This window comes from Protopterus annectens, chromosome 13.part0, assembly GCF_019279795.1.
Source record: "Protopterus annectens isolate FY-2018-M chromosome 13.part0, PAN1.0, whole genome shotgun sequence".
Classification (NCBI taxonomy): Eukaryota; Metazoa; Chordata; order Ceratodontiformes; family Protopteridae; genus Protopterus; species Protopterus annectens.
The window spans coordinates 748,328,824-748,345,485 of NC_056747.1; the positions used below are offsets into that span (position 1 = coordinate 748,328,824).

Here is a 16,662-nt window from a genome sequence, read left to right on the forward strand (position 1 = left end):
ACCTTACCTTAAAATACCTTTTCTGTAACACTACCATTATTCAGATAAGTTAGGCGTGAATGTTGTAATAGGGCTTTGGTTTAAAGACTGCAACAGAAAATTATATTCTTTTTGCAATCTTGGTTTGATGTTTTATGTGTTCCATAGTGAGTATGTTTGAAACATTTTTGATGATGTTTTGTGTTCAACATTTTTCTATTTTGGTCATTCAAATATATATATATATATGTATGGATCTAGGACTTTTGATCGAAAGATCAAAAGCCCAAATCCATTACCACCGAACACACTTTAACGAAAGCGCTTTCATCGAAAAAGCACTTTCGTTAAAGTATGTTAAAAAAAAACACACAAAATCGACTTGAATGCAGGGGGGCAAGCCCCCCTGCACACACCCTCTACTTTAATATTCTCACTCCAAGGGCACACTACAGTGGAGAAAAGGGAATTTTCCCTTACCGCACCATAGTACAACTGGAACAAGCATACTTACGCAAAAGTGCTGCTTCAGTGAACAGCACTTTCGCGCAAGTATGCTCACCAAATTGGGATTCAGTGAAAGATGCAGTCGAGCATCTGTACAGAGCCCATATATATATATATATATATATATATATATATATATATATATATATATATATATATATATATATATATATATATATATATATAGATAAATAGCCTTGTATATTTTTCTTTATTCTTTTCTTTTCTTTTTCTTAGTAGCAAAGCGCTTTGTGTTCTACCTCCTTTGACAGTCCCTCTTAAAATTATTTAAATTAGTATTTCCCCAAATTGTGGCTGAGGCTATAGACACCCATCTTGCTGCCCATGCTGCCCTAATTCAAACTATTCACTTCTTCTGCCTTTTTTCATCATTCTGTTTATAAGGTTTTAAGGCTTTCAAGAAAGCACTGCTTGATTTAAGTAGATATTACATATTTAGCAAGGCTTTAATCTGTCAAATAGCCCACAGCTCTGTAAAACTCAACCTTTTCCAGTTTATTCAAACAGTTTCTGCAGGTTTAGTTATAAATCATCCTGTTACATTTTCCTTTTGATTACGTTACATTCTTCTCTGTGCCAATGCATTTAAATAAATAAAAAAAAAAACTATTTTGTGAAACAGGCATTTATTCTCAGAATGTAGGCAGAAATGCATTCTAAGAGGAAATCGGTAATTACAATTATTTGTTTGAAAGGCAGGTAAGCAGACAAAAAGAATCAGGTAGGATTCAGATGCCTACAGTATCAAATAAACATGTAGGAAACATGAAAAATCTAGCTATTTAGGTAAAAGTGGCGTGAAGTGCTCAACACGTTTCTGAAGTGTATTCACTTTTTCGTTCTGTCAGTTACTGGATAGTCAGTAACTGTTTTCAGACATGACCTGAGCAGTAGACAAAGTAAATCTAGGTGATGCAGGACTGATGCAAAGAATAAAAACAACACAGTAATGTATGGATCTAGGCTCATCAGTTAAGTTTAACATGGCTGAAAATATAACTCAGCCAAAAATATGTGACCAACAAAAGATGTTGATGACAACATCTATGCGTGATTTAAGAAGATTCTTCTCCTCACACATAGGAAGCTTTCCTCCAGTACCTCTAACACACAGACACAGTACAACTAAATCCTGTGTCACTTAACCTCAGTGCTAAACATTTTGCCATATGCCACATGTTTTTGGCCAAGATAATATTTCAGACAATTTTTGTTTATCTGACCAACTTAATCCCTGAGATAACTTAAAAGGCATGGTTAATCAAAAGTGAAGAACACACATATGAGCATATGCGGGCGCACGGACACACACACACACACACACACACTCTCACACACACACACACACACACACACACACACACACACACACACGCACGCATGCACACGCACGCACACACGCACGCACACACACACACACACACACACACACACACACACACACACACACACACACACACACACACACACACACACACACACACACACACACACACACACACACACACACACATTTGTGTGTGCATGTATGAAAGCGTGCTTGGCTCTTTGTTTAGAGTTTTTCTTGGGCTACCTTAGCCATGCAGTTTGTATACCCACCCTATGTTTTGCAAAGGTTTTCAGTGTGGTCTCAGGTTTTTTCCCCACAACCATCTACAAATGCCCTACTATCTATAGCTCAAACAAAGATTTACAAAAACACATTTTTGTTCTTCTCAAAGGAGCATATACAGGTAGATTCATTACACATCTTTCGCATGTCTGCATTTTGTTCCAATAATGTGAAAAGCAAACTTACATCTTTGTGGGCTAGCTGATACTTTACCACAGAGTACGTATCACTCTGACAGTATTAAAACGTTACGATAATGGCCTTCAAAAATCATAGCAGAAGATTAGGAGGAGAAACTGCTTCTTTATACAATGTTAAATCTACTATTGCTGGATTTGAAATAACTAATAATACAACGTATTGTGTAGCTTTACTTAAGTCATTAAATACATTAAATGTGCAAGCATACTGTTAAGATTTTTGTAGTGAGAAGCAAGCAAAAGCAGTGCTTGGAAAGCCAAGTTTAAACACTTGATTTCTTACTAATGTGATAGCAATTGCACAAACACATTAATTCAGAAAGCTTGTCAGCTGATGGAGAATTATTTTCCTAATTTATTTGAATTCACTTTTGACTTCAGAAATGAGCAGGGTGGGTGTTTCAGTAAAGCCATGATTTAAAATACATTTTTATTAGCATGCTATTGAATTTATGCTATTGAATTGAGTAGATTGTCAGAACAAGCATACTTATACAATTTGGATTTCTGTAGTGGGATGCAGAAGGTAACAGTGTTATGAAACTATGCTTAAAATACTTTATTGTTTAATAAGTCTTTGTTCATATTCTAACTGCATTATATCAATTCAGAATGTTTGCCTGCAAATGTCAGCTTTTGCCTCAATGTTTTTGAATTTACTTTTGACTTCATAACTGCATTTTGTTAAAAGTTTAAAGCTTTAATTAAAGAATTACTTAAAACACAGGTTTTAACAAATGAGTTATAGACTTTAGAATCATTTCATTGTAACCGGTGTGTTATCATACTTAAGGTTTGGACTTCTGTTGAGGGAAGCAAGGAAAAACATTGCTGTTGTAGAAGTTTATTTTGCTTTTGTTTACTGGGTTTGTCTGACTGGGTTTTATCAAAAAAAACTTTTCAGTGGAGGCCTGGAGAGAAAAGCTCCAAAATACTGCAAACATTTTTAAACAAAACATTCAGTAATATAAATGAACAGACATTAAATGATATACATTGACAATTATTCTAGATTAAATTCATATGAAAGTAGAGGAAACTATTGTAGTATAAAAGATAGTTATGCATTAGTAGTTGAACACTAATCATTTTGTATGGTGTACTTCTTCCATCATGGTGCTGTTGACAGCGATGATAGTGATCAGAGTTGTTTTGGTAGAGATGTGTTTTTGGGTGAAAAGCAGAAATTCAGTTTTTTAGGGCTTAGAAGTAATTGTGAATTATTTAATCATGTTTCAATCAATAAGAATGATTGTTGTGTAAGCTCTTGGAGTTTAGAGAGAGATTTGGCAGAGCAGATTAGGGTTGACTTATCAATGCACTGAACTAGGACATTTTTTGCAGCAGTGTAGATGTCATTGATGAATACGTTGAAAATTATGTCGCTAGTACAGATGCCTGTGGGACAACAATACTTACTGGCAAGAAGGTGGAGAGGTTATTTTTTTCCATTTCACTGCTTGTGCTACGTTTGAGGGGTTGCTGTGGAACCCATGGCAGTAAAGAGTTAGTGAGCCCTAAGGATGAAAGTTTATGTAATAGTTTCTGCTGGGATACAGTATCAAAAGCATTTGATAAGTCTAGGAAGATTGTGGAGACTAGGCTTCTGGTATTTCTGTGGGTCTTGACAGTAGTATTAACAAAATTCAATAAAACAGTAACTGTACTGTGATGAGGACAGAAGCCATATTGGGTTGAAGACAGGAGCTGGTTATCTCTTAGATAGTTGAGCAGTTGCATGTGAATACATTTTTATAACATTTTTGATACAGGAGATAAAATGGCACTTTACCAACATTTGAAAGATCTTTATTGATTCCACACTTATGTAGTGTAATAATTAATTATTATTATTTTTCCATAGTGAGAGGACTTTATTTTGGGATACGGCTTGATTTATCAGATTTAAAACTGTATATGTAATATCCTCAGTTGCTGTTTTAAGATATTCACAAGGCAGATTGTCAGAGCAGTTGTAGTAAGCTTTAATTTATTAAGGTATTTTGATGGTATCTGTGGGAATTGGTTGGAAGAGAAATATTGGATGGGGTTATTTCACTATGTAGGGACATGAAGAGCTTGATAAGTCACCTGACTGGTTAATAATGCTACTATCTGTGTGAAGTGAGTGTTGAATTAGTTGGCTATGGTACCATTTTGTTTCTTTGTGGTTGATGTTTTAGCTGTGTAGCTTGTCCTGGATTTAACAATTTATTGATTGAGTACCAGAACAGTTTTGGATTATTAGTGAGTATATTTTAATTGGTTGAGTATTAGGTTATCTTATCTTTGGTGGTAAGTTGTTTTGTTAAGTTTCTTAGTTGTCTTTGTGCTAGTAGAGTTGGAGCAGTTTTAGTTTTTGTCTAGACCTTCCATGCTTTGTTTCTTTGTTTCATGAGTTGTTTAGTTGCTAAGTATAGCCATGGGGCAGGATTGATTTTGCCTGTTTTTATTCTGAATGGAGTTAGTGTGTTAAGAACACATGGGAAGATTTTGTTGAGCTCAGAGATGGCATCATCTGTGGGGAGAGTCTTTAGTGACTTCCAGTTAAGGAGATGTAGTGGATTAATAAAAGTGTCTTCATAAAAAGTAATACGTTTTCTTACCAGCCTGTAATGATGTGTTTTGGGGACAGTCCATATTAAATAGACAAAAGTGCAAAATGCTGAACGATCAAATGAGCGCAAATGCAGGAACTAGAAATTGCTATTGTGGGGGGCTGTGCCCCCACACCCCCCGCTAAATATATATTCCAACTCCAAGATCGTACTACAGTGAGGAAAGGGCAAATATTCTGATCTTCACTGTACTGCGATCCAAAAAGATAAACATCGAGTTCCCGAATTTCCGCTCATGTGAGCGTTCTACAATTTGAACTTTCGTCGATCTAAAGTAGACCCTTTTGGGGGTGTTGCTTTTTACCTTATGGAGTAGATTGGTAAGTGATCACTTTGGCTGCCTGACTAAGTTCCATGGGATGATACTTGATTTGGAGAAGATGTTAGGATCCAATTTAGGATTGATTGTCTGGCTGAGGCTTTGTTGAATCTAGTTGGTATGGCTATAAGTTGGATGAACTTGTAATGATGCATATTATTGGTTGGATTTTCAGATTATATGGTTTGCCAGTCTATATTAGCATCACCCAATATTATGACTTCATGAAAGATTTTTGAGGAGGCCCAGCAAAAAATATCTTCCATTGTTTTAGCATTGCTACCCTGGATGTATGTATATACCCATACTTCTGATTATCTTATGAGTTTTAATTATAGCATGTTTAGTAGGATTTCTGAGTTAAAGAAAGTTGGTAGGGTATGAGGGAAATGGAGATAGCTAGTATGTTTTGTAGAAAATAGTGACACCTCCAGCTTTTTTTGTTGTCTGTGTCCAATCTGATAATGTTATAGTTTAGTTTGGTGGGGCAATTTCCTTATTTTTGTGTTTTCTGGAAGAGAGAAGTTTCTGTAACAACTAATATGTCTGAAGTGTGTAGTGCCATCTATATATATATATATATATATATATATATATATATATATATATATATATATATATACTTCAGGGAGTTTGTTATAAATCCTTTTCTAAGTTAGTATGGTATATATGTAGGCCATGGTTGAACTGAGGGGAGATATTGTGGTGATAAAGGAGCTGATGGGGATATTGTGTCGGTTGCATGACTTTGCTGTGTTGGGCTTGAGTTTGGGTGGAATTCACAACTAAGTTTTATGGTTATGGAGGTATGATGGTATGGCTGGAGGCATTTTCACTTGATTTTTATGTTTAATACCCAGTTTGTGAGTAAATGTCTTTTGCTTAAATAACAGTCTAGCAACTTGAAGATATTAATTAAAAAGTTATGTCTTCAAAACTTTGAATCTGTTCCCTCAGTCTCTAGGGATTTACTTTCATTATACAGTGTGTTTTGACTTCACTTTGTGACATTATACTTTTTACTGTCTCGCCAGTTTTCACAGCTTTTGGTGTCTATTCCATCTCAGTTTTACTTGAACCATATAAAGGCATTGCTTTCTTACCTCTGGCAAAAACACTCAATGATAAAACACAGCAGGCAGCAATTCTTTCTAATTAATGAAGCTGTCAAAAAGATGATCAAAGGCAGCTGTTTCAAATTACAGAATAAATGATTTAATGTAGTACACCTAAAGAAAGCAACCATGACAGTTTTAAAGTGTGTGTACATTTTTTACCATAATACTGCGCCACACAGATTGGGTTCTAAGAGACAATCACCAAGTAACAACACTTCTCTGCATGATAGACATTGGTTATTAAGTACTCATGCAGAACTTTACTTGACAGTATAATGTAATCTAGTCTACCTGGCTTTGTAAACGTACTGACTAATAAGTCTGATTTCAAACCTGATAGCAGGTCTGCCCAGTCCTGAACCCATAATAATAAACCGGTGAAGAAGCTGCAATACAAGTCAAGTGTGAGTGAATGTGACTGAAGCTTCACAGGCAGTAGAAAGTAAGAAGCTGTGACATGCAGTTCTAGAGTGGATCATCTTGACCTTTGCCATGCCTGTTGTCCTTTCCATCATTCTAGCTGCTCTCAGTGCTTTATAGCAGCACAACATGCAATACATTGTGCTATCTAAACTGCTACTGATACATTTTATTATGGCAACACCATAATTAGTCTTTTCTTGAAAAACAAGAAGTGCCAAAACATCATTCTTAAACCATTTCAGGCAAAACAGTTTATAAGTCATTTTATTGTCTATTAATTTCTAAATTAAAGGTGTTGTATGTGCATGTTTTCATTTACAGTTGTTTTCTTAATTTGATACAGTAGAAGGATACTCATTTTAACCTTAAAAACTGTTAAAGCTGTAATGAAATGATTAAACAGTAGAACTTGAACACTGATGAAGCTATAAATGAATAAAATAATTCATAGGTTCATAGGTTGGTACTAGGCTATCGGCCCTAGGACCAGGAGCGGCCTTAGGTCAACTGGTGCCCTAGGCAAAAGGGCTCCACGGCGACCTCCCACCACACCACCTGGTGCCCCCATCCTGGTGTACTTACAACAAATAAACACTGAAAAAGTGCTCTTCCTAGAGCGGCGCCCTTGGCGGCTGCCTAGTTGGCCTATGCCTAAGGATGGCTACACCTAGGGCCTATACAGCCTAGCCATAACAATTCCCTGGCTATTTCTTCCTACAGTATTTACTTCCCTGGACTCCTGTCTAGCAGGGCGACTGACTTGATCCCTGTGGTGAATTTCCTATCTCCCATCCAGTCATCAAGGTTCCTTTTTACACAGTACAACATCAATATTGCAAGAAGGAAAGGTCTCAGCATATTATGATTTGTCATTATTGTTATTCAGTTTGCAGGAAATCTGCATGGAAATGAAAATAAATGATGATCCCCTAAATGCTGTGTATAACTGAAAAGTAATACAAGTTAAATAAGACTAAATGAGTAAATGACAAAATATTTAGGTCATGACCTTCACAAAAAAATGATACATTGCAGTCCATAACTAATTAGACTACTTTGCCTAACTAATTAACTAACTGGTTATGTTTGGTTGTTTAAAGACTCCAAAGTTACTTCTACAGGCATGTCCAAGAATCCTACAATGTTCTTAGTTGAAATCTATACTTACTACATCCCTGGATATTATAGTATTCCCTAAATCTGGCCATGGTATTAATGTTTTCATAAGGCATGTGTTTCCAGCCAGAGTTCTTCCCATTTTGCACTGATAAAGTAGGGAGAAGTATCCAGTTCAAAATGTTTGAAATACAAGCTATGAATGATAGGGAAAACGTAGGTCTGTGGGGTTGTAGGATAATGTTTAATTAACAGTCATTAACCCCAGCACGTCTATCACTGACATGTTCTACAAAGTGTATGCAACATAAATAGAATCTCCAACTGTCCTTAAAGTCAGAGTTTTCAGTCCAAGTTCTTCAATTCATTAACACCTATACTGTGCGAATGTCACACCTCAAGCAGTCTGCACACAGCTTGCATTTCCCGGTTAGGGGTCGCCACAGCAGAACTCTGGTCCACTAATGATTGGCAGTAGATTTTTATGGTGCTGAGTTGCCAGCCCAATGCCCAACCTTCAACGAAGGCACGCCCATCCACGCATGTCTTTCGGAGACCACTCAACCACGGGGAGGACATGTAGACTCCACACAAAAGGCACTCCAGCCGAGAATCGAACAGGAGAACCTGTTGCTGTGAGGCAACAACGCTACCACTGTACCACCATGGCATTTTCTGAAAAAGAAACTTAAAAAGCATAAGATAAACAAATGTAACACAAGGGTCAGTGCTGCCACCCCCCCCCCACACACACACACACTGTTTGGTATATACTTCCCAGTAGTGCGGGCCAAAACTAAGGGGTTGTGGCTGACCAAGTTTGCAGATGACTGCAAACTAGGTGCAATTATTGAACCCCCAAATTATGCCAGTATACTCCAGGAGGGTCTTATGCAGACCAAAGACTGGTGTCTTAGTCATGGTCTCTAACTGAATGCAAAGAAATGCAAACTACAACCATTAGTCAGCAAGCCGGATGATATATTATTAAGGGATTGGAACGTGGCACAGCAACAGGCGTCTATGTCTTTTGTTAAAATTCTAGCTTCTTACTATGAAAGAACAATTGAGGTCAACATTTGTGATGTTCAAAAAATATGTGAGGAATTCAAAAAATATGAGGATCAAACTAACTTTAAGGACAATCTGAGCAGACTGTCAAAGGAACTGATTACTTTTGAAAACCATTTGAAAGATAAGAAAATACACAAGTTTTCCAGAGATATGGAGGACTATGAAAGGGGTAGGCAGTTTGAGTCACATAGAAGTGTTAGGTTTGCAGATGGAACCAAAAACACTACTCAAATATGCAAAAAAAGACAAGAGATCTATATTGAAATAAGGTACATTACATACCACTACCACAGGAGAGGAATCCTCCACTACTGACACTACATCCACATACATTAGTGAGTCCCTTGATTCCAAGAGGGGCCGGAGTCCTGAATACCCTTTAGGGGTAGAAGGCACAGGGGGGGACACAAACATAGGGGTAAAAACCATAGAGGATCTTTTTCAATCAATAGTGAAATAAATCTGGAATGTTCAAATGTGCATAACATTTCTAAACGTGTTTTAACATCTGAAGAGGAAACATTGTTAAACAAAGGTCTTGGTTTTATCCCTGTTTTTTGTGGATGAAAGCATTTTTGTATCTGACATATTATCTTTTTATAGAAAGATTAATCTAAAATAGTTTTTCGGCCAACAGGCTCATTCTCAAAGATCTACTGAATTTAGATTCCACAAATCTAACTTCAGTTCACCCATGGACAAACATGTTGCAATTTTCCAACAAGCAGTGATTAAAGATTTGCATTACCATCTAGGCTCCCTAAATATTATCAGACATAACTTAACAAGGACGGAACAAAAGGCTCTTATGGATCTTAGGGCTAACACTGACATTTCCATTCTTCCAGCAGACAAAGGTGGGGCAGTGGTGGTCATGGACTCCAGTTATTACTGGGCTGAGGGAAGTAGACAATTGTCTAACCCTCAGCATTATATGAACATGCCCACAGACCCAACTCCAAACTTCAAAAAAGAAATTGACAATTTTTTGCAGGAAGCAGTTGAGGAGGGAATTATCAGTGTTAAAACCAAACAACAACTAATGGTCAACGATCCAGGTAAACAATGTTTGTACTTATTGCACAAAATTCACAAATCTTTAAACACGCCACCAGGCAGGCCTATTGTTTCGGGCATAGACTCCCTCACAGAGCCTTTGTCGGCATTTCTGACTGAATATTTGAAAACACTTTTGCCATATATTAGAGCCAGATTAAAGGACACAACAGAATTCTTACAAATTGTTTCTGAGTCTCAATTGGAACCGCATTGGTTGATGTGTACCCTGGATGTCAAATCACTCTACACCAGTATCCCACATTCGGTTGGATTAACAGCATTAGAATTTTGCTTAAACAAGATTAACATTTACAGCCTGGGTTTCAGCATACTGCTCATTTGTATGGCTGAGCATGTCCTTACTAAAAATGTCTTCTATTTCCAACATGAGTGCTACTGGCAAATTCAAGGTATAGCAATGGGGGCATCTTTTGCCCTAATATATGCTGATCTATATATGGGATATGTGGAGGAGCACATCATATACAATGAACTACATATTTTGTATATGCCAGAGATAGACATATGGAGATGATATCTGGATGACTGTTGGCTTGTATGGAAAGGGGGCAGTGAATATCTGGAGGAATTCATTGAATATCTCAATGGAAATAAATGGGGGGCTGAATTTACAGTCAGTCATCACCTTAATGAGATCCACTTTCTGGATGTTCACCTACAGCGTCAAGCAGACAACACATTACATACTACTGTTTATCGAAAATATCCACAATGCAACAGCCTGTTACATGCCACCAGTCTCCACCACAAACATACCATTAACAACATTCCAAAATCCCAATTCCTGCGTTTGAAGAGAATCTGCTCTTCACAGCAGGATCGTACACATTCCCATCATGATTTAGCTAATAGATTTTTAGCTAGGGGATATGGCAAACAGAATGTCAACTCGGCAATGCAATGGGTGAAAAAACAATCCAGGGACACCTTATTAGAATATAAACATCACCCCAGGAAAGATAACAAGGACACCTTGAGGTTGTTCACCACATTTGGCAGAAATACAGCACATCTTGTCGACGTCATTGATAAACATTGGAACATTTTGAAGACCAATGCACAATTGGATGACATCTTGGGGGACAAATGCTTATTTTCTTATAGGCGAGGAAAAACTTTGGGTTCCTATTTTTCTCACTACAAAAAAATCATGCATCAAGATGCAACTTATCACCAAACTACACTAACAGGGGAGAAATTGATTGGTTCTTACCCTTGCGGACATTGCACCTTTTGTAAACATCTTTTTCAAGACTAAAACCTTTACCAGCAAAAATACTGGACAATTGTATAATGCTGACTGCTTCGCCAACTGTGGAACAGACTGGGTCATATATTTGGCCACTTGCACTTGTCAAGCTTTCTATGTGGGCCATACTTCTAAACAACTCAGTTTTCGAATGTCAAAACATCAAGGGGAGAGCCACTAATGCTCTCTATAGACATTCACTGATTTACCATACAGCGAAATTCTCTTTCACAGTCATTGACAAAATATCAGGCAATAGAGCCTTTAAAACAGGGTGGGATAATATATTAAACATGAAGGAAAGGAAATGGATTGTAAAACTGGGTGGTCTTTTTCCACCTGGATTAAATGACAAGTTGTAAAACTTTCCCTTCCTATCATGAGTTGGATACCACTAGGCAGGGCTTAATACATGGTGTATAGAGCATAATTATTCTCAAACAGTGAATTATAAATAGTATATTAACAAATCAATCACAAGTACCAGGTGTATTAAAAGTTCTATTCCACATAGACTTTTTATGTGGTTAAATATTGTTTTTCTGTGCCTAGGATTTAGTATCACAATAACTTTGTTTTGTTTTGAACAGGAAATGATGTCATGGACATTTAATTGGATCAGGTATTTATTGCAGGGTTTGAACTGCTATCTGAGATGTACCACTAATGAAAGCTTTATGCTGAAACCGGTCTGGTTCTAATAAACCTTGATGCTTCATTCTTCCATGGTGCTGGCTTTTTTTGTTCATGTATACTCAAGTTTGTCTGACCTGTGCACCTACCGAACTTGCTAACCTGCCTCTCCTTGACTTAATGCATCAGCATTCCCTTCAGCAAAAACAATGTCCCTTCACACTATCAAATCCACAACAGTACTCTAAGTACCCAAGAAGTGGTAAGGGATCGGGGATCACAAGTTGACTGCGCCCTTAACTTTGGCCACCATGTGTCTACAGTAGTAAGGAAGACTTGTTACATAGCATACTTGATTAGTAAAGGCATCACCTCAAGAGCAAAGGAGGTTATAACCCCTCTGTACTTGCACTAATCAGGCCCATAACTGAGTATAACGTCCCTTTCGACATGTACCATACAAAGCACCTGCAGCAATTGGAGAAATTTCAGAGATTTCTAACAAAGAAGATCAAGGAACTTCAGCGTGTGCCTTAAACAGACCGACTAAAGTCCCTGTCACTATACTCAGTATCATATAGAATTCTTAGGGGAGACTTATGTGTGGCTTACAGAGTAATCTCAGACCCAAACCTAATGAACTTGCTGCACATCCGTAAGTCAAACGGGACTGGACCTACCCACTCCAGGGACCTGAATATGGCCTGCAAATTAAATAGGACATGGTTGAAGGACAGATATGTCTCCCAGCAACTATCATGTCTTTGGAATAGACTACCAATTCATGTGAAGCAGAGCACCTCTATGACGCTGCTCAAAAGGAACCTGGACGAGTGGATGGGGCACTGTAAATTCTTTTTGGAGATAGTGCCCACAACCCTCCTGGACATGGCAGTCATTACTAAATGCAATCCTGAGTATTGACTGGCGTATCTATAGTATTACATTGGGATGAAATGGCTAAGCTTTAAATGACCTCTGGGTCGATAGTCTAGTAAACTCCTATGATCTTATGTAAATATTTTGTGAACAATATTATGACTGTACATATGACTATGTTATCAGTAAGAAGTGTTTTTTACAGTGATAATAATCAGTGCATTTATACTCTTTCCATAAGTATTGTAACATATTATAATCCACACAACCCCCAAATTATACCTTTGCTAATCTTTTACAGACAAGTTATCATATCTTGGAAACTGTATAGCCTAAGCATGTACTGTTAAAGCATCTTTGTTAACCACACATAAACTTTCACATGACAACACGAAATCTTGTAGGAGATATTTACATAAATATGAAAACATATGCTTAATTATATATATAGCAATGCAAATAATGCTAGATATCTCTCAAGATGTGCACCTTGCAGTGCAAACATCAAAGACATTTTTCTTTACCCCATCTAATGCTTCACCTGATGTCATGCAACAGTTTGTAAGTCACTTGTTTTTTTAAGTATAAAGTACATATAGAAATATTGGTTATGTTCATAATTACTAATAAACAACTAGAAATATTTCAGGTATGGTGTTATATAAATAGACTTTGACAATTAATTTCCTTGTCACCCAAAATAGCAAAGCAGACAACACCCTTCAATAATATGTAGGGCTCACAGTTAGCAACACAGGAATATAAATATTAAAATATGAATAATAAGTGACAAACAATAATTAATTTCTCTGCTGCAAGACATCCTAGATTAACAATCTTAGTGTCATGTCGTCAATAAATCCTTGAACTTTTTAATAATGCCTGTTATGTACTGGTAATTCACTTAGTTACAAAAGCCAGATCCAAAAAAGGTCTGGATGCCATAAAGAGCTATGGGTTCAAACTGGAAGTACATAAAAAGGCACTATAGGCTTGAATGAGTTAAAGAAAATTGATATTTATCACAAAATAAAGTTTTGATGTATGGTGTAAAATGATATGGGAACAGATATCTCCTGAACGACCTGTTTTGTTTCATTATAGTTTATCTTGCCACATTCCCGCGGCAGTTCTCATGGCCAAACACGTATTACCCGGATGGGTTACCAAGAAGACTACTACACACGTATGATGAAAGATTGCTTTACACTGTGGGCACAGCTGGAATCAGAAGCCAAAGTAAAGATATACAGGTAAAGTAAGCAATTACAGGAGGCAAATATTACAATGCATGATAGAAACAATGGATTTTGAAAACAATGGTAATAAATGTGATAGCAATTCCCACAGGAGTCTACCTTGTCATGCAGCAAATCAAAGCATATTAAATGCTGGATTAATACATGCCTCTTGTGAGATAATAAAATAATGCAGTTTAGTGCTATACATACTGCTTGACTGATCACCTGTAGCAAACAACCCTTTTGTCCCCACAGTCTATTTGTTTTTGTCTGTCACTATTAGACAGTGATTCAATGATTTCAGTGGCTGTAATATTTCTTCCTAACTTCATAGCCTATCTTAGTGATGGTCACATAAAAACTAACAATGCTAAACAGTTAAAAATCGAGCAATGGTTATTTTAAAAGACCAGTTATAACGGGAATGGTTTAAATAATTCAAATAAGCAATCTGACAAATCAAAAGTATTTCTGCAGTTGTAGCTTTTCAAATTATACTGTCAGATTTGTTTTGTTGCCCATTTAATACCAAAAGAGTATTTCGTAAATTCTGTAACAGACTGCATTATACACAGAATGATGTAAGTTACTGCATTGTGTGAGTGGTTAAGCGTATCCCTTAATTCCACTGTATAAACACTGCCCCACAATCTGCCGTATGACTATTTAATTAAGAGTTTTAATTGATTTGGCCAGTTAACTGTAAAATGAATTTGGTTTTACAAGCTGCATATGGCATTCCAGGATTTTATTTGATAGATGCAACTGCATTAATGTAGAAAGTGCCAATGATTCTGATGTGTGTGTATATATATATATATATATATATATATATATATATATATATATATATATATATATATATATATATATATATATATATATATATATATATATATATATTTTTTAGAAACGCCTCAACAGCACATTTAAGTCTTAGCCCTTACTTACTGATGGTAATTAAATGAAAAATACAACATGCTAAAAATGGAGGTTTGCTTGCTGGTTTCAGAAATACTGATACACACTGTTTTAAAAGTGATGTTAGTAGAATGTTGGAATCCAGTTAAGAAAATGCATAACTCAAAAAACAGGAGTGTACACAGCCATAGGCACATGAAATTAACCATGAAGCATAGAAAAGGAAGCATATTACACATATTACACAATGCACAGCAATCATAGCTGCAGCATACTGCCAAGCACTTGATGCAGAAATGCATGCATGCATACTGCATACTAAAGTGCAGCCATGTTGCATTGACACCAGCAGCAGTATAGTGGCCTCTAAGGGTGTAAATGAATATGCCTGTGATTGGAACAACCACTTTTGCTGCATGATACTGCACAGTGCACAGCCAGATAACAACCACTACAGGGGCATGCAGATAGCAGGATATCACAGATTCAGCCCAGGCTTATGGGAATATATATATATATATATATATATATATATATATATATATATATATACATACACAATATATATATATATATATATATATATATATATATATATATATATATATATATATATATACAATATATATATATATATATATATATATATATGGGTCTACTTCACTTGACCTAAAACTCATTTGACGAACACCGATTTGACCGACACCCAATTGACCTAAATTTCAATTGAATGACAACTCATTTGACTGACTCCCATTTCAGTGACAGTTAAGACATAGACTTGTTGTGGGTTTTCCTTCACCTGTGACTTGCTTGTGATAAAAAGAATTACTGTAACTTACAGTGCTGACTGTTAGAATTCCAGCAGTTATGTAGAAAGTAGTGTTGTAGTGTTTCTAAATGTGGTTGTACATTGTCCCGTTTCTGTTAAGAGGGTAAGTAAGTAGTTTTTAAGTTCTGGAAAGAGTTAGTTATTGGTTTTCTGTATGTGCTTGTCTATGGTTTAAGATTTAGTATGTTGAAATTCAGCATTATAAGCTGTCACAATATATAAAAAAGATGTTCAGAGCAATAGTTACTTGGAGTATAGTAGTATGCATAGTGCAAGTTTGAAAAACCATATTGAGTATAGTCAGTTTGATAGAATTAACATACTCACTGATGAAGATGAGTATTTTTTAAAAGAATGTGAGATTTTAAGAAAGACATTTTTGATAAGAGGGTACCCCATGATGGCAATAAATGAAGCAATAGCAAAAATCAAAGCTGTGAGAGAAAAGGGGGCACTTAAGGATATAAAAAAGAATGGGGTAACAGTAGATTATAATTTAAGTTGTAAATTGGACAATTCAGTAGATTTATTTAATATTAAGCAGATTATTGTATATAATTAGAAGTTTTTAAAGAACTTTCAAGAGATAAATATTTTTTTTATGTGAGAAACCCATTTTTGTTACCAAAAGAGGGAAAAGTCTAAAGGATCTTTTACAAAATAAAAAATACAATACTCCAACAAGTTACAATGGGATGTCAAGATGTGAGGACTGTAATTATTGTAAGTTTGTGATACAAGGTAACAAAGTAGTAGTAAGGGCTAGTGATTATACTATTAATATCAAGGGCAATTATAACTGTAAGTCTAAGTTTGTTGTATACCTAGTACTATGTAATT

The 16,662-nt window shown here is 36.1% G+C and overlaps 1 protein-coding gene across 2 annotated transcripts in view; it reads left to right on the top strand.

The window, feature by feature from the left end:
* The window catches only part of PIPOX (pipecolic acid and sarcosine oxidase), a 443,801-nt gene that overhangs the window by 115,522 nt on the left and 311,617 nt on the right, over positions 1–16,662 (top strand). For both annotated transcript variants that reach the window (XM_044054438.1, XM_044054439.1), the window contains exon 2: positions 13,933–14,081. In XM_044054438.1, coding sequence (XP_043910373.1) covers positions 13,933–14,081 — 149 coding nt within the window. The remainder of the gene's footprint in view (positions 1–13,932; positions 14,082–16,662) is intronic.